Below are 20,062 nucleotides of genomic sequence, written 5' to 3' on the forward strand. Positions count from 1 at the left end.
CCAGCATTTTTCTGTTTTTCTTGCTGTTTTTGAAAACTTTAATGAACAAAATAAACTTATCTTTTTATTTTTTTGTCTTGTATTTTGGTGTGAAAACAGTCATCTGTGTGTGGCTCTTCCTCAGATCTGAACTGACTGTGAGAAACACAGGTGCTGGGATGAAATAAGAGAACAGTGTAAGACAGGGGTCAGCAACCTATTGGCACGCGGCGCCATAATCATTGGCTCACATTTAAGTTCTTATTAAAGAAATGTTCAAAGGTTATAATATTCTGACAACTACAACATTAACTTACTGCTGAAACCAATAGTAACCCTCGTTTTTTTCATTCCTGTTTCTGGAAAGTAACTCAAATTGGAACTATTATGTGTCACTGAATCAGGAAATTGATGCTGCAGCGAAACTTGATGAAAACTGCCCATTAAGCATATTTGTTGCATCTGGAATCTGTTCTTCCTCAAAACCTTTGTATGTTCTTCATTCTGTGGACTTGGCAAATAGGTGCTTCTGCTTCTTTGTTTCGAGCTTTCATTACAAGTGAGTGTCATTCCTTTATCACCCATGATTTTAAAGAAAGGGTTTTCTCCATTTTACAATTCTTTGATTGTTATCATCTCTCCAAACACAGGTAAGGTTTATTTGTTTCTCTTATATTATTGAAGTGTAATTAAATATTATCCTCTTTTGCACTTTTACTAGAATCAACATTTTTGTGGTAGGACTCCATTGCAAAGATGAGTATCCAATACCATGCTTCGACTGGTACAAACATGGAGATTGAAGAAAGTAAAATTGGCTATAAGCAGTTTCTCGGGGTTGGCACCAGCCGCCGCTATTCAGGTAATGAAAATAAGAGCTTTTTTATTGTCAAGATGATGATGAATACCACGAGAGAGTCAAATTGAATGTAGTTTCTTTTGGAATTTTTTAATCTTTTCAAACCTGTGTTAAATTTGCAACATCAGCATTCATTTGGAGTCATAATAAAAAGTCAATACAGAGCTTTGCACACATTAAGAAGCATTTAGCTCAGAAGTCACTGGAACACACAGAGTAAAGTGACAATTGGAATTCAAATCTCTCTGATCACCAGAAACACATCAAACATATATATATATAAACATAATTAGATATGGTTCGGTAACATGTATACATATTTTTTTTATTTTATTATATATATTTTGTTGTATTAGCTGAATATAGGCAGTATTGCAAATAACAGAGCAGCATTTATAGAATAGTTGCATTCATGAAATTAAGTGAATCGATTTTTCTGATGTTTATCTTCCAGTACTAACCACTCCTGTCTACGTAGTTACTGATTTGATTTCCAAATCATTGGTAAAGCCATTATTCTCTTGACAGATCATTTGGTTTGTCTTTATATTGTACAAAATTATACAGTATAAAGATATTAATGTTTAAATGCAACATTTTGTTTGTATATCAATTAACAATAATAACATATTATGATATGTCTATTTCTAAAATAACATTTTACTAACAACGATTTTTGTTTATGAATTTTGCTGGAAATGTGTCTTCTGGAGAGAATTTTGCAATCCCAGTCAGATTCAAACCAGATGAAGCACGAAACCACAAGTTCCTTAGATCACTTCATGAAATTCAAGTTTCTGTTTCCGCTCTTAAACAGAGTTTGTGTTGAGGAACAGTTCCTACAGGGTTGCCACAGTTTGCCTCGGGCTCCTCTGTGTTCTCATGCTGGCCGGTATCATAGGTCAGAGCATCCACTGTGAGTACACATCTTTGTGTGTGTTTAAGAAGTTGCCGAAATGTGTTGTTGAATCTATTGATTGACAACATACAATCTCTTTTCTCTGGCAGATCAAAAAGTCGAAAAAGAAAACCAAGACAATGTAAAAGTCATCGACAAAGAGAAAGAGTACTTGAAGGACAGCCTGAAGTCAGTGCAAAAAGAGAAAGAGGATATTGAAGCCAAACATATTCAGTTACAGAGAGATAACAATGTTTTATCTCAAAAGAGAGACCAAATACAGACAAACAACAATTTGCTGAGCGAAGAAACAAACAAACTAAAGCTCAGCCAAAGCCAGTTAGAGACCAATAACAAGGCTTTGAACAAAAACATTGAACAGCTGAGAGCCAGTAAAAGCCGATTGGATACCAATTACAATGTCTTGTCTGCAGCCAAAGAGCTGTTACAAATACAATATGACACAGTGGTCAAACGTAAAGATGAGTTACAGGGCAGTCATGACTCAGTGACCAGGGAAAGGGATAATTTACATAACAAATTCAATAATGTCACCAGATCTAAAGAGAAACTGCAGATGAGTTACAATGACTTGATTAAAGACATAGAACATTTACAGGAGAGATACAACGCATCTACTGGTGAAAAGGACACACTAGCAAACACTCACCAAAACCTAACGACAGAAATAAAAACTCTTCAGGAAAATTTCAACTCTCTTAAAAAAGCAGCAGACATATTGCGGGCTAATTACGCGTCGTTGGTTCAGGAAAAAAAAGAGCTTGAAAGCAGCTTAAATAATGTGACTGCAGAGGGAGCACGGCTGATGGTGAATATCAGCAACCTGACTGCCGAGAGAGATACTCTCAAGGGCCTAGTTGACAAAATGAACAAGACAATGCAAGGTACGTAGAAAGAACTGACCAAAAATCCTATATGTTAAGGTTTCATCTCAGCGCTTTTATACTTTTGTCTCACTGCTTGATTATTGTTGAATCAATATCTCACATGTACAGATAGGAAGTGTGTCAATGGCTGGCAGAAGTTCGAGAACAGCTGCTATTACACCTCTAATGGCAAGAAAACCTGGCAGAAAAGCAGAGAATACTGTCAAGACAAAGGAGCAGACCTGGCAATCATCACAAGCCAAAATGAAATGGTACGTTTTTCTGTGAGGATCATCGATCAACAAATCAAATTTCATTTGTATAGTCCATATTCACAAATCTGTTTGCCTCATAGGATTTAACAAGATGCGACATCATCTTCCCTTAAAGGTTTGGCGTGTATAATTTAATGACATCTACTGGTGAAGTTTCATGTTGCAGCTGAATACTCCTCCCCTCACCCTCCCCTTCCAAACATGAAAGAAAACCTATGAAAAATTCTGTTGTCATAAAAACTCAAAAGGTGTTTAGTTTGTCCAGTTTGGGCTACTGTAAAAAATATGGCGGCCTACGGTGGAGACGACTTGCTCCAAATATAAAGTAATGAAATATACAATTATAGGGTAAGGACAGCAACAATTCTTACAATTTAGATGAAACACACTAGCAAAACATCACTAGGATTATTTTACAGTAAATTTCTGACAAAGTTAGGAGAGACTACAAAAAACGACCCATTCAACAGGGAAAAAAACATGTTTCTTTACATCATATATCTGACACAGATGAGGGGAACAGCAATGACAATTATAAGGATGGAGGGATTGTCATATTACATTGACAGTAACATATAAATTGGCATATTGTATGTCTAAGCAATCTAGTTGTTAATCATAAAATCATAATCCACACCTGGATAATCTGCACTGCCACGTTCTAAAATGTCACCATATTCATTTGAGAGTATTTTATATTGTGACAGCTCATTATCATATGAAAGTATGTGAAAGAGTTTGCTCATACGATTAATCCACAAATAGCATATACCTATGGAGTACACCAGTCCAACCACATTTCACACAATTGTGGTCAGTTCCCTTAATGCGAAGTCATCATTTGAATTCTATAGATTTTGAACATTTGACACTATTTTCCACACAAGATTATCTAAGCTTTATATTTGATAGAAAATAACTTAATTTGATCAGCTGATAGCAATGGAATACGAGACAAACTTCGGGCTGATCTGTCAAAATTAATGTAAAATATATAATATTAAGTCAGTTTTTCTAATATTGGTGAATCTTCATTTGTGGAAAACAAAAACACCTTAATAACATTTAATTGCACCATGCTTCCCACATAGAACTTCATCAATGGCTTGTTTGGAAATGACAGAGAAGTCTGGATTGGATTGGCTGATGAAGGAGTAGAGGGCGTGTGGAAATGGGTGGACGGTACACCACTGACCTTAGCGTAAGGAAGTGAATGCACATCTCTTCATATACAAAACAAAAAGCAAGTAATGTTGACTTCTTGTAGCCAATGACAGTGCAGCATTAATTATTTTTGTGGATGTCTCTTCTTGCCCTACAGGTTCTGGGGTGCAGGCCAGCCTAACAGCCATAAAGGGACGGACCAGGACTGTGTGGAGTTCTGGCACCGTGCGCCAGGGAAAGGCGAATGGAATGACGAGAACTGTAGTTTAGAACAAAACTGGATCTGTGAAACATAGTGCTTTTCCTGTATGGGCAGTGCCTTGGTTACTGTTGGCTACGTGCCTGACAGTAATAACTATAATCTTGATAATCACTGTGTTTAATATAGAGAGAATAAGTTGTTTACACAGCATTGTTTGAATTAGACTGCTGTCTTAATCAGGTTAATGTTCGAATATTGATGCCCATGTAAACAAAGTCAGTGTTTGCTTAGAAATCTATATCGTGTGACCATCTTACACAAAGGTAAACAGCATTACTCACAGCTAAACCTTGAAATGGAGTGATGCGAAGTGAGTAATGTATTATTAAGTATGATATAGCAGCAGACCCAGCTGATCAAAGTGGAGCAGACAGGTTGACTTAACTTGTTTGGAACAGCTTGGTTAAAGTGGGACTGAGGTTTCCACAGATATCTGTACACACTGTGGAAACTGTTTCATGGTAATGAAGGGTAACAAGTAATTTATATCTGTGATGATTCCATATTTACTAAAATAATTCAATGCATAATGATTCCTATATAGTTTACAATTATCCATCATGATTTGATTGACATACTGCACTTATTGTAATCACCGGACTCTATGAATAATGAATGCATTTCCCATGTGCTGTACTCTTAAAGTGTTACTTTACTGATGTTGGCTATTTGTTCTCAGTTGTTGTTGTTGCTTCTTGTGTGACCACTAGCACAAACTGCACATGTGGATAACACAGATTCAGGGACAACAGCCTTAGTCATAAATGTAGACTATACTCTATTACTACAGCATCATTTATATCTAATGAATTGGTGCTTTTACTATTGAGTGTACATGTTAAAAAAAGTGCTGTGCTTTCAATGCCTTTTAAAAAACATTCTGCATTCTAAATAAACACATTTTTTATTTTCAAGCATCCAATCAACTGAATGCTGATTAAATAATTCACTTTCTACAATTTGTGAAATAATAGATATGGAGCTCACAGTGTTCAATATTGGATAAATCAGAATATAATCATGAAATAAATGAATTTGGAATAATATTGATATGATCATTGTTATTATTGACAATAACAGGTTACTAATGGGGTTGTTAGTTTATTACTCAGCATCAAAGTAAAGAGACGGTGTCTATGTTATGAATACTTCAGCACACAGCCTTCTCTAGAGAACTGCATTGTGTGACAATTAGTCCAATTATTCTGGTTCAGAACCAGGCTATGATCTTGCACTACAAAGTATTTCGTCCTTCTGCAGGTAAAACAGCTGTGTGCAGTTGGCTGTGGATCGGATAAAGTGAACTCATCCAACGAGTTAAAGATTTGTGGCCTAGGTCTTTTAAAAATACGATAGTAAAAAGAAGATGCAAGTTTAAAAAAAGCAAAAAAGGCAGTTACCAACGAACCTTAAGAAAAACAAACGTCTGCCTGTTTGCTGCCTTTCAGTGACCCGTCCCACAGAGTAACCTGGATAGGGAATAAACGGGAATTATACTAACTGTATTTACCTTGTCATATAAAGACATAAATATAAACATTTAGTTTTGTCATAGGCTGATTTAAGCCTTGAGGAAACTTATGGCACTTGACTATATGCTTCTCCATCTTTGTGTCATTCTTAACATAGGTCTTTGCATAGTATTTGTAAATGTACACAGCCTTTCCTTCCACATTGACTTTGAAATGTCTCCACACATGAGATAGTGCACGTGGAATTGTTCTGTAGAATAAGATGAGAAAAAAGCTTGTAAAAAAAAACTAATGTAATACCAGAGATATCGATAGTTAGCCAAACATTTGTATTTTACAACATACAATACAGTATTTTACAATTGATGGATAAATGAATAGAAATGCTAGATGAACAGATGAACAATCCTCAATCAAAATGCTAATATATTTTCGCCAGTAATATTATCGAAACTTACCTGACTAGTGCACACTACAGCAGGCCTAAATAGCATTTGCTGTAGTGTGCAGAATGCTGGGAATTATCTGTGCATGTGATGGAGAAATGCACAGTGGAGGGTTGAAATTTCAACGTGCAGCGTTTGCTGAATTCCATACATCTTTAAAATAGAGTATTGAATGATGTTTTTATTGCTCAGCATTTAATTTGTGTATTTTTTTTCAATTTTTTTTTAATTCCCCAAATTCCCAAGCTTAAATGCCAATGGAAAGTGTCCAGTGTTCTGGCGGTGAATTGCGTTGCAACACGTGCAACACGTTAGAGAAGCATAAAGTAAAACGAGTCTGTCGATGCAACTGCGTGGCCTTCCGCGGTTGCAGTCGCAGGACTATAATTCTGCTTTAAGGGGGGCCATGGGTGTCTGTTGGCTCTCAGCCAATGAGAGGCCAGAGTTTAATTCAAGCAGCGGTTTATGACTTTGTCTGTTTCCCTGAAGGAATTCGGGCACCTTCTTAATAAGATGCTGAAAACTCTAGCTTGGGCTTCTGGATTTACTTGTAGGCCCCTCCATTGTTTTCTTTACCTGGCTTTAGATCCAAACACTGCCAAACCAGTAATTACTTATGACTGGAGATTTACTGGAGATTTATTCGCTAACTATTTACAAAACTGTTTCTAAAAGAATATTTGGTTCTCAAAATGAGAAACACATACTAGCACAATAAAACAATGTACCCACCTTGATTGTTTGGGAAATTGCTGACTTCATTGGCAGTGGAGCCAGATATATAAGAGTTCATATAATAAAGAAATGTGTTTCTGACCATGACCATGTTTGGTCATTGTGTAGCTTCAAGCTGTGGAATTAGCAGTTTGGAAACAAGACCGGGGAACCGCTGCGCTAAGAAACGATGATATAAGCATTTTGACTGGCTGGGTGTCACTTTGTTTTATTTAGTTGCCATCGTACACTGTGTGTGTGAAAAGCCGGGAGCAGATAATTGTTTTCAGTGACGGTGAACTGTAAAATCAAAAAGTGTCCGTCAGATCCATCCATCCGACTCGGTCATCATAGATTTTGGAGAAGGGGGAGTGCAGCTGGGGAGCCGCGGAGCGAAGGTGCGATTTATTTAGCATATGTATTGGAGTAAAGCCGCTTGTGAGAACTTCTCTCGATTCACCATTGGATGAAACCACAGACCTTTGAAACGATGAGTCACTTGTGATTGGCTGTTAGATCTGCTGCTATTGGTCACCCAGGGTCATTATAAAACACACGTGGGTAAACCCCTCCCACACAATATAAACAATAATAATTAATATGTTGTTGTTTCTAATAATTTAAATATTCATATATATTATTATTTATTAAGCCTTTACCAAAAGCATTGCAGTTAATGAATATTATACATTCATTCATGTGATGCTTAGTGTTATATGTTGAACAAAGCTTTATTTACATACAGCACAAGTATTGTCCAAACACAACTGGCCTAGCCAGTGAAAAGCTAATCAGGTGAAGCTTGAAATGTCTCTTTGCAGCCTCTGGGTCATACGTTCTTTGTTGGACTCTGTCCGAATCTTGTCAAGTGTGTACACGCCTGTGGTGTGTAGCTGTGAGATCCAGTGTAGCTTCTAGTCTTATCTGAAGTTTGGCAGGTCGGTGAGCTCCTGGCTGTGGAAGGATGGATCCATGTCATCTGTCCCGCTTCAATCAGCTGTAAACACAATTAGTACAATAAGCACAGTTCAATGACAACATACACCTATACATATAACTGAAAAATGATCTAATGAATCTAGCCTTACCCTTTTTCTTCTCTAAAACTTCTGAACTTCTCAATGCTGCTGCAAGAGCTGCAAGGTCCGGTTGGATGTACTGGAGGCTCCTTCATACTGGCTCATAGTGTGTCTTAGTACATCATAGTACAGGCAGATGGAAAACAACATGAGCAACATGAGTATATTATTAATAAACGGAAATAGCCTTGCTACATCACCTTTGGAAGATCCACAGCAAAAAAACACAACTACACGAAAACAGTTATTTACATACAATTGTGTCATTTTCCACATTGCAAATCCGGACTGGCAGCTAGAGTCTTAGCCTAATGTGCAGTGACTGCCTCGCTGTGTGCAAGAATCAGGGTGTGAAAACACAATGATGAAATGGATCAGATAAAGTAAACCTGGAGAATGTATTTTAAACAGTACAGCATGTCTCTTCTTTAATCTTACCCTCGCTCCGGTTCAGACTTGATACGCAATGACACAACTGATATGCTTTATGTGAAGCTCAGTGTTTTGATATCAGAAAAAAGACTTCTCTTAAAAAACTGTACAGTGGCCCCAACCTCTCTATTCCAACATATTATCTTATATGAGCTTAACAGGCAAATGTTGAAATAAATAAATAAGTTTCAATTTTTTTTTCTAGAATTGACCTTTGCTCATGGTTTACAATGTAATTCATTATAGCACACTTAAATACGTAAGGGAAATCCATATAAGCTACTAATTCAGATTTTATATTTATTTTAAGTCTGGTGTACTTAGGCCAGATATTTTAGTTGGTACCTTAAGGTCGATATAGGCTACTCCGTTTTGACAGACAGACACGGACACATGGGAACGGCTTCGCCGACGTGGAACGTCCTCTCCGAGCACCTCAGAGAGCTCTTTGTGTACCTTTTTGTAACTATCCGTCGGCATGTCAGGGAGCCTAGGGATAGCCCTTGGCTGTGATTGGTCCGCTAACGACATAATTTCCGGAATCTCACATTACTCTTCCTGTTTCATTCCCTCTGTCTCCTCTTCTGGTGTTGTTCTCGTCTCATAAAATACTTTACAGGCAAGTCCTCTTCCATGTCAAGCAGCTCCAGCTCCATCAACATCCTTTGTCTGTTAGTTGCCAGTGTTCACTAAGTTTGAGGAAATCCGGGAGGAGGTAACTAAACAATCGTGAACCTCTTCTACATACAAAGACGTCATGAGGTAGGCTTCTCTAAGTGCGTAGGATTCATACTAAAAGTGTACGTACGTATCAAAGCCGGAAATGGCGTACGCAAAAGATAATTCTGATTTATAAAACCATGCGCAAGCACACATGTACGCAATGTTCGCTTTATAAATCACAGTCCACCTGGAGACATTCGTACGTGGATCTGCCTCCAAATCGGCCCTCCACACGTCCACTTTCAACCATAAATGGTCGATGCAAAGCACGGGATGAATATCAAATTATGCTGCTGACCAATTGGTTTCCACCGTGAGTCCTGTCGAGGTCACGGCATCAACCGACGTGAAGAGGAAGTGAAACTTTCTGAAACTGACAGCTCGCTGCTGCTACACGTCAGACATTTAAGTGGCCGCATAAACAAGAGACCCCGGGACACATCTAAACGTTGACTCAACAGTGTGGAAGGATGCTGCTGCTGTGCCAGCTCAAGTTCCCACTGCTCCCACTGCTCCCAATGCTCCCACTGGGCGGCTGCGCTGGGAAGCTGGGGCTCTCACAGCCAGGCTCACCGGGGGTGAGGGGGGCTGGGCACTCAAAACAGGTCAATCTGAGGATGGCTGTTTTAGACAGGGTAAAAAGGTGCTGTTTTAAATGATCCTTGTGGAAAATTTTACCAAAATATGTTACAGACATTTCATTAGGACCCCAAGGAGCCATATCAACTGTGGTAAAATGGGCATAATATGTCCCCTTTAAACTCTACAGCTCATCAGAATCAGAATCAGAATTCTTTTTATTGCCATGTATATTTGCACATACAGGAAATAGTCCTGATGGCCCGGAACCTTTTTCCGGACGGGAGTCTCTGGAACAGGTAGTGAGCGGGATGGGAAGGATCACCGATGATCTTGCCTGCTCTCTTACTGGTCCTGGAGTGGAACAGGTCTATGAGAGCCGGCAGGTCACAGCCGATGACCTTCTCAGCTGACCGGATGATCCGCTGCAATCTGCCCTTGTCCTTGTTTCTGTGAAAAAGTGCACTCAAGGTCAAAAAACCTTATCTGGTGTAAACAGTGTCACTTCAAATAAGTAAATAATTTCAATCTCACTTGCATAGTTATTTCCATATTCACAAAGACCTCCAGTTTTTTTTGTTGATGTTTTTGCAAACTTCCCAATGAACTGAATAACCTTTTTTTATTTTGCGGGTGGTATTTGGTGTTAAAACAGTCATCAGTGTGTGGCTCTTTTTCAGATCTGTACTGACTGTGATAAACAAGTGCTGGGATGAACATTGTAAGGGATGGCCAGCTCTGTCAGGACTCCTCAGTTCCTATTACTCTGCGTTAAGTTGACTTGCTCAGTGGAAACTAAGACTTGTTGCTGTCAGCAGTAGTGGGAAAGTGTCATCTGTCTTTTTGCATTGTAGTTTGTATTTTATCAAGATGATGATTAACACAGATGCTATTAAACACATACCTTCTAGCTCAATGGTAAAACTGATTAAATTAATACCATGTAAATATAATTTTACATTTTATAAAGAGGAGAAATTCCCCGGAGACAGATAAAAGCAAAACCAACACAGAGTACAATATTATAACTTCACTCCAAATGAAGCCTCACCTTCCTCCTGACTGCTCACATTCTTTAAACCCTTCAGCTCATGGTGGTACATTAACCCTGTCAAAAGTTTCTGTGAAAAGTGCACTCAAGGGCAAAAAACCTGCTCTGGTGTTAACCAGTATAACTTCAAAGAAGTAAATTATTTGAAAACGAATCTCACTTGCAATGTTTTACCCATATTCAAAAGCCCTGCAGTTTTTTTTGTTGTTTTTTTGCAAACTTTGTAATGAGCGGCTTATATTCCTTGTGTGGCTCTTCTTCAGATCTGAACTGACTGTGAGAAACAAGTGCTGGAATGAGATAAGGGAACAGTGTAAGGGATAATCAGCTCTGTCAGGATTCCTCACTTCCTATTACTAACTTATTATTACTGTCATAAGTTGACTTGCTCAGAGGTTACCAAGAGTTGTTGCTCTCAGCAGTAGTGGGAAAGTGTCATCCTCTGTCTTGTTACACTGTACTTTTCATTTTATCAAGATGATGATTAACACAGATGCTATTAAACACATACCTTCTAGCTCAATGGTAAAACTGATTGAATTAATACCATGTAAATATAATTTTACATTTTATAAAGAGGAGAAATTCCCCGGAGACAGATAAAAGCAAAACCAACACAGAGTACAATATTATAACTTCACTCCAAATGAAGCCTCACCTTCCTCCTGACTGCTCACATTCTTTAAACCCTTCAGCTCATGGTGGTACATTAACCCTGTCAAAAGTTTCTGTGAAAAGTGCACTCAAGGGCAAAAAACCTGCTCTGGTGTTAACCAGTATAACTTCAAAGAAGTAAATTATTTGAAAACGAATCTCACTTGCAATGTTTTACCCATATTCAAAAGCCCTGCAGTTTTTTTTGTTGTTTTTTTGCAAACTTTGTAATGAGCGGCTTATATTCCTTGTGTGGCTCTTCTTCAGATCTGAACTGACTGTGAGAAACAAGTGCTGGAATGAGATAAGGGAACAGTGTAAGGGATAATCAGCTCTGTCAGGATTCCTCACTTCCTATTACTAACTTATTATTACTGTCATAAGTTGACTTGCTCAGAGGTTACCAAGAGTTGTTGCTCTCAGCAGTAGTGGGAAAGTGTCATCCTCTGTCTTGTTACACTGTACTTTTCATTTTATCAAGATGATGATTAACACAGATAATGCGCGATGATATTCAACACATAGCTTCTAATCTGCTAGGCGCAAGTTTATGTGGATTGACACTTGTGGGGTGAGGACTGCATTTTGATGATACAAAAACTAAACAGGAATGTTTGCTGTGGAGGTGAGAGGGGGCTGTGACTTTCACCTGCTTCACAGAGGATCAGTCAGAACAGGTGAGAGCTGTTAGCTGATTGGTCCTCACGCTTAAAAGGCAGCAACTGAGCTGCCTCAGGGGACACTTAGACAAAATAACTCAGACATACAGAGGCACGCAAGACTGAGAAAGGACGGAGCTGTATAGCTAGAAGCTTTAAGTTGAAGTTAATTTATGTTTGTTGAAGTGTGTTTGAGATAATAAAATGTTAAAATCTGATTGGTTCATCTCTGGCTGCTGTGGTGAGAGCCCTGTGGCAAGGTCAACTGCCACATTTGCATATTGAGACATCGACAACATTAATTTACTGCTATAACCAATAGTGAACCTCTTGTTTTTATCATACCAGTTACTGGAACTAAACATGAAATGGATGCTGCAGCGAAACTTGGAGTGATCTAAGTGAGGGCAATGAAAACTGCCTATTCAGCATATTTGCATATCTCAAATCTGTTCTTCCTCAAAACATTTGTATGTTCATCATTTTGTGGAATCGGCAAATAGGTGCTGCTGCTGCTTTTGTGTCGAGCTTTCATTACAAGTGAGTGTCATTCCTTAAATACCCATGATCTCAAAGAAAATGTTGCCCAATAACCTATGTGCCACTGTGGCCTTAAAAGTGGCCTTAAAAGTGGCCTGTGTTTATTCCAATTAATCAAACAGAGAAATCAGATTTCGCAAAATCAGCATTAATTAAGTTGCGAGGATCTCGCTCCGCCTTTTGACAAGCCCTTAATTTCTGTGAAGGGGAACACATGCAGATTTATAAAGTGCAGTGCGAAGTAACATGAAGACAGAAGGTTTGGTTTGAGTTTTTGAGACTGCTCAAAACCAAATTACTCAACTTTACAATTCTTCGACTGTTCTCATCTCTCCAAACACAGGTGAGGTTTATTTGTTTGTCTTATAGTCTTGAAGTGTCATTTAAATATTATCCTAGAATCAAGAAATTGAAGTGTAAACTCACTGGAGGCCACAATAAAGAAAATAAATGAAGGGACGCTTCTTTTATAGGAATTATACTGAAAACTGAGCTATTTCAGAATCTAACGCAACTCTTTATTTTTTCTGGTAAGACTCCATTGCAAGGATGACTGTCCAGCAGCATGCCTCGACTGGTACAAACATGGACATTGAAGAAAGTAAAATTCTCTCTAAGCAGTGTTTCTGGGATGGCAGCAGCCGGCGCAATGCAGGTAATGAAATAAGAGCTTTTTTTTTTATGAAGATGATGATGTATACCACGATAGAGTCAAATTGAATGTATTTTTTTTTAAATCTTTTCAAACCTGTGCTAAATTTGCATAATAGAAAGTCATACAGAGCATTTAACACCTAAAGAAGCATTTCGCTCAGGAATCACTGGTTAAAAAACAGAGTCAAGTGAAAATTGGAATACAAATCTCTCAGATCACCAGAAACTTATCAAAACGATTTATATATGTGCATGGATATCTTCATCCCATTAATGCAATTAAACACTGCTCATTGATTTGTAATGAGATATATATATATATATATATATATATATATATATATATATATATACAAACATTATCAGGTATGGTTCTGTAACATTCATATATATGTTTTTATATTTTATTATATATCTTTTGTTGTATTTGGTCTGGGCAGTATTACAAATCACAGAGCAGCATTTATAGAATAGTTTCATTCATGGAATTGAGTGTATTGTGTTTTCTGATATTTAACTTCCAGGACTAACCACTCCTGTCTACTTATTTACTGATTCAATTTCCAAATCATTTCAAAATCTAAATAATATAAATTATTTTGTCACCCAACTCAAGTTATAGCCATTATTCTCTTGACAGATCATGTAGTTTGTCTTCATGTTGTACAAATTATACAGTATAAAGATTTATGTCAATATAATATTGTCTTTTTAGATTAATTCGATCAATTATCAATAATGACATATTATGATGATGTATATTTCAAAAATACAATTTTACAACCCTTTTTTACATCCCTCTAATCCTTACCACGATTTTTGTTTACGAATTTTGCTGGAAATATATTTTATAAACAGTATTTTGCAACCCCAGTCAGATTCAAACCAGAAGAAAGGCTAAACCAAATGTTACCTAGATCGCTTCATGAAATTCAAGTTTCTGTTTCCGCTCTCACTCAGACATAGTGTTGAAGAACAGTTCCTACAGGGCTGCCACAATTTGCCTCGGGCTCCTCTGTGTTCTCATGCTGGCCGGTATCATAGGTCAGAGCATCCACTGTGAGTACACATCTTTGTGTGTGTGTTTAAAAAGTTGCCAAAATGTGTTGCTGAATCTGTTGAATGACAACGTACAATCTCTCCTCTCTGGCAGATCAAAAAGTCGAAAAAGAAAACCAAGACAATGTAAAAGTCATCGACAAAGAGAACCTGCAGCTCAGCCAAAGCCAGTTAGAGACCATTATCAGTGATTTGAACAAAAACATTGAACAGCTGAGAGCCAGTAAAAGCCGATTGGATACCAATTACAATGTCTTGTCTGCAGCCACAGAGCTGTTACAAAAACAATATGACACAGTGGTCAAACCTAAAGATGAGTTACAGGGCAGTCATGACTCGGCGACCAGGGAGAGGGACAATTTACGAAACCAATTAAATAATGTCACCAGATCCAAAGAGAAACTGCAGATGAGTTACAATGACTTGATTAAAGACATAAAACATTTGAAGGAGAGATACAACGCATCTACCGGTGAAAAGGACACACTAGCAAAAAGTCACCAAAGGCTAACGACAGAAAGAGACGCTCTTCAAGAAACTTTCATCTCTCTTAAAAAAGAAGCAGATATATTGCGGGCTAATTACGTGTCGTTGGCTCGGGAAAAAAAAGAGCTTGAAAGCAGCTTAAATAATGTGACTGCCGAGAGAGATAATCTCCAGGGCCTAGTTGACAAAATGAAAAAGACAATGCAAGGTACGTAGAAAGAACTGACCAAAAATCCTATATGTTAAGGTTTCATCTCAGGGCTTGTACACTTTTGTCTCACTGCTTGATTATTGTTGAATCAATATCTCACATGTACAGATAAGAAGTGTGTAAATGGCTGGCAGAAGTTCGAGTGCAGCTGCTACTACACTTCTTATGGCAACAGAACCTGGCAGAAAAGCAGAGAATACTGTCATAGCAAAGGAGCAGACCTGGCAATCATCACAAGCCAAAATGAGATGGTGCGTTTTTCCGTTAGCATCAGCGATTAACCAATCAAGTTTCCCTTGTATAGTCCATATTCACAAATCTGTTTGCCTCATAGGATTTGATACGATGCGACATCATCTTCCCTTAAAGTTTCAGCGTGTCGAATTTAGTGACATCTACTGGTGAAGTTTCATGTTGCAGCTGAATACCCCTCCCCTCACCCTCCCCTTCCAAACATGAAAGAGAACCTATCGTAGAATTCAGTTGTCATAAAAACTCAAAAGGTGTTTAGTTTGTCTAGTTTGGGCTACTGAAAAAAAATGGCGGCCTCCATAGAGAGGAGCTGCTACCTATGTAAAGAAAAAGTAATGAAATATACAATTCTAAGGTAAGGAAAACAACAATTCCTACAATTTAGATGAAACACACTAATAAAACATGACTAGGATTCATTTTCAGTCAATTTCTGACAAAGTTAGGAGAGACGACAAAACGACCCACTCAACAGGGAAAAAAAAAAGTTTCTTTACATCATATATCTGACACAGATTAGGGGAACAGCAATGACAATTATAATGATAGAGGGATTGTCATATTACATTGACAGTAATATATAAAATGGCATATTGTATGTCTTAGCAGTTGTTATCATAATCCATGGTGTGGATAATCTACACTGCCACTTGCTAAAATGTCTCCATATTAATTTGAGAGTATTTTACATTGTGACAGCTCAAATAATTAACATTTTCATATCGGAGTATGTGAAAGAGTTTGCTCATATGATGAATCCACAAATAGCATATACCTGCAGAGTACCAAAATACAACCACATTTCAAACTATTGTAGTTATCAGTTCCCTTAATGTGAATTCTTCATTTGAATACTATAATAATTGAACATTTGACTCTTGACACTATTTTCCACACAAGAGTACGGTATAATCTATTCTTTATATTTGATAGAAAATAACTTGTTTACTTAATAACTTCCTTAATAGATTTGATTTGATCCGCTGATAGCAATGGGATAAGAGAAAAACTCGGGGTTGCTCTTCATAACTTAATGACTGACATGATAATAAACTTTTTAAGTTATATTGGTGTATCTTCTTTGTGGAAAACATAAAGACCTCAATAAAATGTAATTGCACGCTGCTTCCCACATAGAACTTCATCAATGGCTTGTTTGGACATGACACTAATACCTGGATTGGATTGACTGATGAAGGAGTAGAGGGCGTGTGGAAATGGGTGGACGGTACACCACTGACCTTAGCGTAAGAAAGTCAACGCACATCTCTTCATATACAAAACTCAAAGTAGGTAATGTTGACTTCTTGTAGCTAACGACAGTGCAGCATTAATTCTTTTTGTGGCTGTCTCTCCTTGTCCTACAGGTTCTGGGCTGCAGACCAGCCTAACAGCTATCAAGGGACGGACCAGGACTGTGGGGAATTCCTGCACCGTGCATCAGGGAAAGGCGAATGGAATGACGAGACCTGTACTGTAGAACAAAAATGGATCTGTGAAATGTAGTGTTTTTCCAGTATGGGCAGTGCATTGGTTACTGTAGGTTACGTGCCTGACAGCAATAACTATATCGTGATAATCACTCTGTTTAGTGTAGAGAGACCGAACATTGGGGCCTGCTGTCAGTACATTGTAAATAATGACAATATTAATCACAGTGACTAAATTTACATGGACACCAATATTCCAAATATTGAATTTATTCAGAATAAGACAATCATTTGATTGTGGTGTTTAGATGGGTAATTGCATTTCAAACCCGTCATAATATCCGTTCCGCTTAAAATGCATAGCATACTACTTTCTCCCTCCCTCTTCGTAGTGGCAGCCATCCTGTTAACAGGACATGCATATTCAAGCACCTGATAACTGTTGTATGTTAATTTCACAAAATGCTGGGAAACTCCTATTCATGTCTACATGATGTGACTAAGGTTGGAATCCACTCTGAATTTGATTGATGCTATGTCCTTTTGAACGACTTTATTCCAGCTGAGTAATCAGAAAAGGTTATTTACACAGCATTGTTTGAGTTTGACTGCTGTCTTAAACAGGTTAATGTTGGAATATTGATGCCCATGTAAACAAAGTCAGTGTTTGCCTAGAAATCTATATTGTGTGACCATCTTACACAAAGGTAAACAGCATTACTCACAGCTAAATCTTGAAATGGAGTGATGCGAAGTAAGTTATGTATTATTAGGTTGGGAGAGGCGGAAATGTTGACTATTTCAGCCCTTCATCACTCTTATCTTTTAATGAGCACAAATTCAATGAGATTCATGAAAAAATCTTTAGTTTATTACCGATGCTCAGATGGCAGTAAACGAGGCACCGTTTCACCACTAGTAACAAGTCATTTTTTATCTGTGATGATTCGATATATATTTACTAAAATAATTCAATCCATGATGATTGATAGTTTACAGTTATCCATTTATAGAAAAATAAACTTCAGATTATGTCAAGTTGATTTGATGACATACTGCACTTATTTGACTCTATGACTTATGAATGCATTTCCCATGTGCTGTACTCTTAAAGTGATACTTTACTAATGTTGGCTATTTTGTACTCCGTTTTTGTTGCTTCTTGTGTGACCACTAGCACAAACTGCACATGTGGATAACACAGATTCAGGGACAACAGCCTTAGTCATAAATTTATACTATACTCTATTACTACAGCATCATTCATATCCATTGAATTGGTGCTTTTACTATTGAGAAGTACATGTGAAAAAAAGTCTGTGCTGTGCTTTAGATTCCTTTAGTAAACCATTTTGCATTCCAAATAAAAAAAATGTGTACTTGTTTCTTGGAGGGTTTCCTCTGGCTTCCCCCCACAGCAGCAAGACTTGCAGATTGGGGTGAGGTAAATTCAAGACTTAAATTGACGATAGGTATCAATTTGAGTGTGAATGGTTATTTGTCTATGTATGTCAGCCTTGCGATACACTAGTGACCTGTACAGGATGAATCGACCGCCTGGAAGAGGGAGTCTATCGCACACACACACACACACACACACACACACACATACATGCACATATGCATGCATGCACACATACAAGTACAACTACAGGTAGGTTGAGAGATGTTAGTTTGGCCCACAGCCGCCAGGGAGCAACTCACACTTCACAAATGAAAGGCGCCCGACAATACAGATACATCTTTTTGATCAATTAATTGCATGTGCACTTTGTCCTTTAAGCCTGGCCCATGTCCCGGCCACTAACGTAGAGGAGGTGGGGTTTATGACCTATACCAGCCACCAGGGGGTGATCCAGATGATTTGGCTTCAGTTTTGGGGAGCAGTTATGTTGCCCATTTTTTATATACAGTTAATGGCTGATCAGTGGATGAACCTCTCAAATGACCCTCTCAAATTTGAGCTCTACTAACGTTCATTCACAAGGTAAATCCTCCAGGCCAGAAATCTTTTATTATCATGACATTTTCCTATTTCTCTCTGAGCCCTGACAATTTTGAATCAATTCTTCATACAGTTTATTAGACTGATACTTAATACCAGCCAAACAATACAGGTTGTCTTTATATGCTGTACATGGGCCACAATTAAAGTTTCCCAGTCCAAAACATTTTCCCAGTTCAAATTGTTCCATAGAGAATTTTTTTCCCCAAAGGGAACACCATTCGTGTGCTCTACAAGTTCTAGTCAATCTTGTTAAATGTTAATGGAAATATTGCAAAACCACAGATTTTGTCCAATAACTGATCCTATTATTGATCTTGAAAAATGTTGTCAGCAGCTGGAAGAACGTTCAAGAGACCCAGGTGTCTACAGAAGCGTTTTATTGATGCTCGTACACTCTTAATGTAGATCATGATCAAATCTGCTGGATCCCTTTACTTCATCGCCTGCAGATCCAGGGCCTCTGTGGCCGCACCATGGATTACGATTTGTGGATCGCGCATCAGAGGTATCAATGGTGGATCCAGTATGGCAGATTCTATATCACGTGGGCTGATCGTAGTGGTAATGGCGGACCCTGTGTCGCGTTGGCATCAGATACAGGTGGTGGACCAGGACCGCGGCAGCAGCTCATGATGAATCCTAATAAACGGCTGTGGACTAAAGTGGCATCTGGACTGGATGGTGGATCATGATCCTGCTGGCTGCTGACCATAGACTATGATTGCAGCTGGACTACTTGACATATCGTATTGAAGTTATCCTTCAAAATGTTAACCCTCATCAATGATGCTAAAAACTTCACTCTTGATTATGTTTTCCTACACGTGGCATCTACTGCACTTCTGTCCGTCCTGGGAGAGGGATCCCTCACATGTGGCTCTCTCTGAGGTTTCTACTTATTTTTAACCCTGTAAACGGGTTTTTAGTAGTTTTTTAAACTACTCTTGCTGAGGGTTAAGGACAGATGATGTCACACCATGTTAAAGCCCTATGAAACAAATTGTGATTTGTGAATATGGGCTATATAAATACAATTTGATTGATTGATTGATTTGCTAATCAACTATTTACAAAACTGTTTCTAAAGGATCTTTCGTTCTCAAAATGAGAAACTCATACTAGGATAATAAAACAATAATTCTAAGAAATGAACTTAACTCAAGTTTGAATGTACCCACACAGATTGTTTGGGAAATTGCTGACTTCATTGGGAGTGGAGCCAGAGATATGAGAGTTCGTACAATAAATAAATGTGTTTCTTACCTTGACCATGTTTGGTCATTGGGTCT

General features: G+C 38.0%; 2 protein-coding genes across 4 annotated transcripts; both read left to right on the forward strand.

The window, feature by feature from the left end:
• The first annotated feature begins 459 nt into the window (after window positions 1-459).
• LOC133953366 (C-type lectin domain family 4 member M-like) lies at window positions 460-5,238 on the forward strand. 3 transcript variants are annotated; one of them, XM_062387265.1, is made up of 7 exons: window positions 460-538; window positions 701-841; window positions 1,656-1,754; window positions 1,847-2,641; window positions 2,753-2,895; window positions 3,990-4,099; window positions 4,220-5,238. In XM_062387265.1, the coding sequence occupies exons 2-7, from the start codon at window positions 736-738 to the stop codon at window positions 4,356-4,358; spliced, it is 1,392 nt and encodes a 463-aa protein (XP_062243249.1). In that variant the 5' UTR covers window positions 460-538; window positions 701-735; the 3' UTR covers window positions 4,359-5,238. The 3 variants fall into 3 exon arrangements, with proteins under 3 accessions (XP_062243249.1, XP_062243250.1, XP_062243251.1); XM_062387266.1 differs by having other exon boundaries at window positions 502-629; window positions 721-841; XM_062387267.1 differs by lacking the exon at window positions 460-538 and adding an exon at window positions 543-629.
• A 7,588-nt stretch (window positions 5,239-12,826) lies between these two features.
• Window positions 12,827-18,150, forward strand: LOC133953367 (asialoglycoprotein receptor 1-like). The gene is made up of 7 exons (XM_062387268.1): window positions 12,827-13,016; window positions 13,209-13,328; window positions 14,288-14,386; window positions 14,481-15,080; window positions 15,192-15,334; window positions 16,473-16,582; window positions 16,703-18,150. Exons 2-7 carry the CDS (start codon window positions 13,223-13,225, stop codon window positions 16,839-16,841), a joined length of 1,197 nt encoding a protein of 398 aa, XP_062243252.1. The 5' UTR covers window positions 12,827-13,016; window positions 13,209-13,222; the 3' UTR covers window positions 16,842-18,150.
• Window positions 18,151-20,062: the final 1,912 nt, after the last annotated feature.

The sequence above is a fragment of the Platichthys flesus genome, chromosome 5 (assembly GCF_949316205.1).
Source record: "Platichthys flesus chromosome 5, fPlaFle2.1, whole genome shotgun sequence".
Taxonomy (NCBI): Eukaryota; Metazoa; Chordata; class Actinopteri; order Pleuronectiformes; family Pleuronectidae; genus Platichthys; species Platichthys flesus.

Bases quoted from the DNA above. Each gene is read 5' to 3' on its own strand.
- LOC133953367 (XM_062387268.1), top strand. From the start codon at position 13,223: ATGACTGTCCAGCAGCATGCCTCGACTGGTACAAACATGGACATTGAA. The intron at 13,329-14,287 runs GTAATGAAATAA...GCTCTCACTCAG, and splicing joins CAGCAGCCGGCGCAATGCAG to ACATAGTGTTGAAGAACAGT. The intron at 15,081-15,191 runs GTACGTAGAAAG...TCACATGTACAG, and splicing joins AATGAAAAAGACAATGCAAG to ATAAGAAGTGTGTAAATGGC.
- LOC133953366 (XM_062387265.1), top strand. From the start codon at position 736: ATGAGTATCCAATACCATGCTTCGACTGGTACAAACATGGAGATTGAA. The intron at 1,755-1,846 runs GTGAGTACACAT...TTTCTCTGGCAG, and splicing joins CATAGGTCAGAGCATCCACT to ATCAAAAAGTCGAAAAAGAA. The intron at 4,100-4,219 runs GTAAGGAAGTGA...CTTGCCCTACAG, and splicing joins GGTACACCACTGACCTTAGC to GTTCTGGGGTGCAGGCCAGC.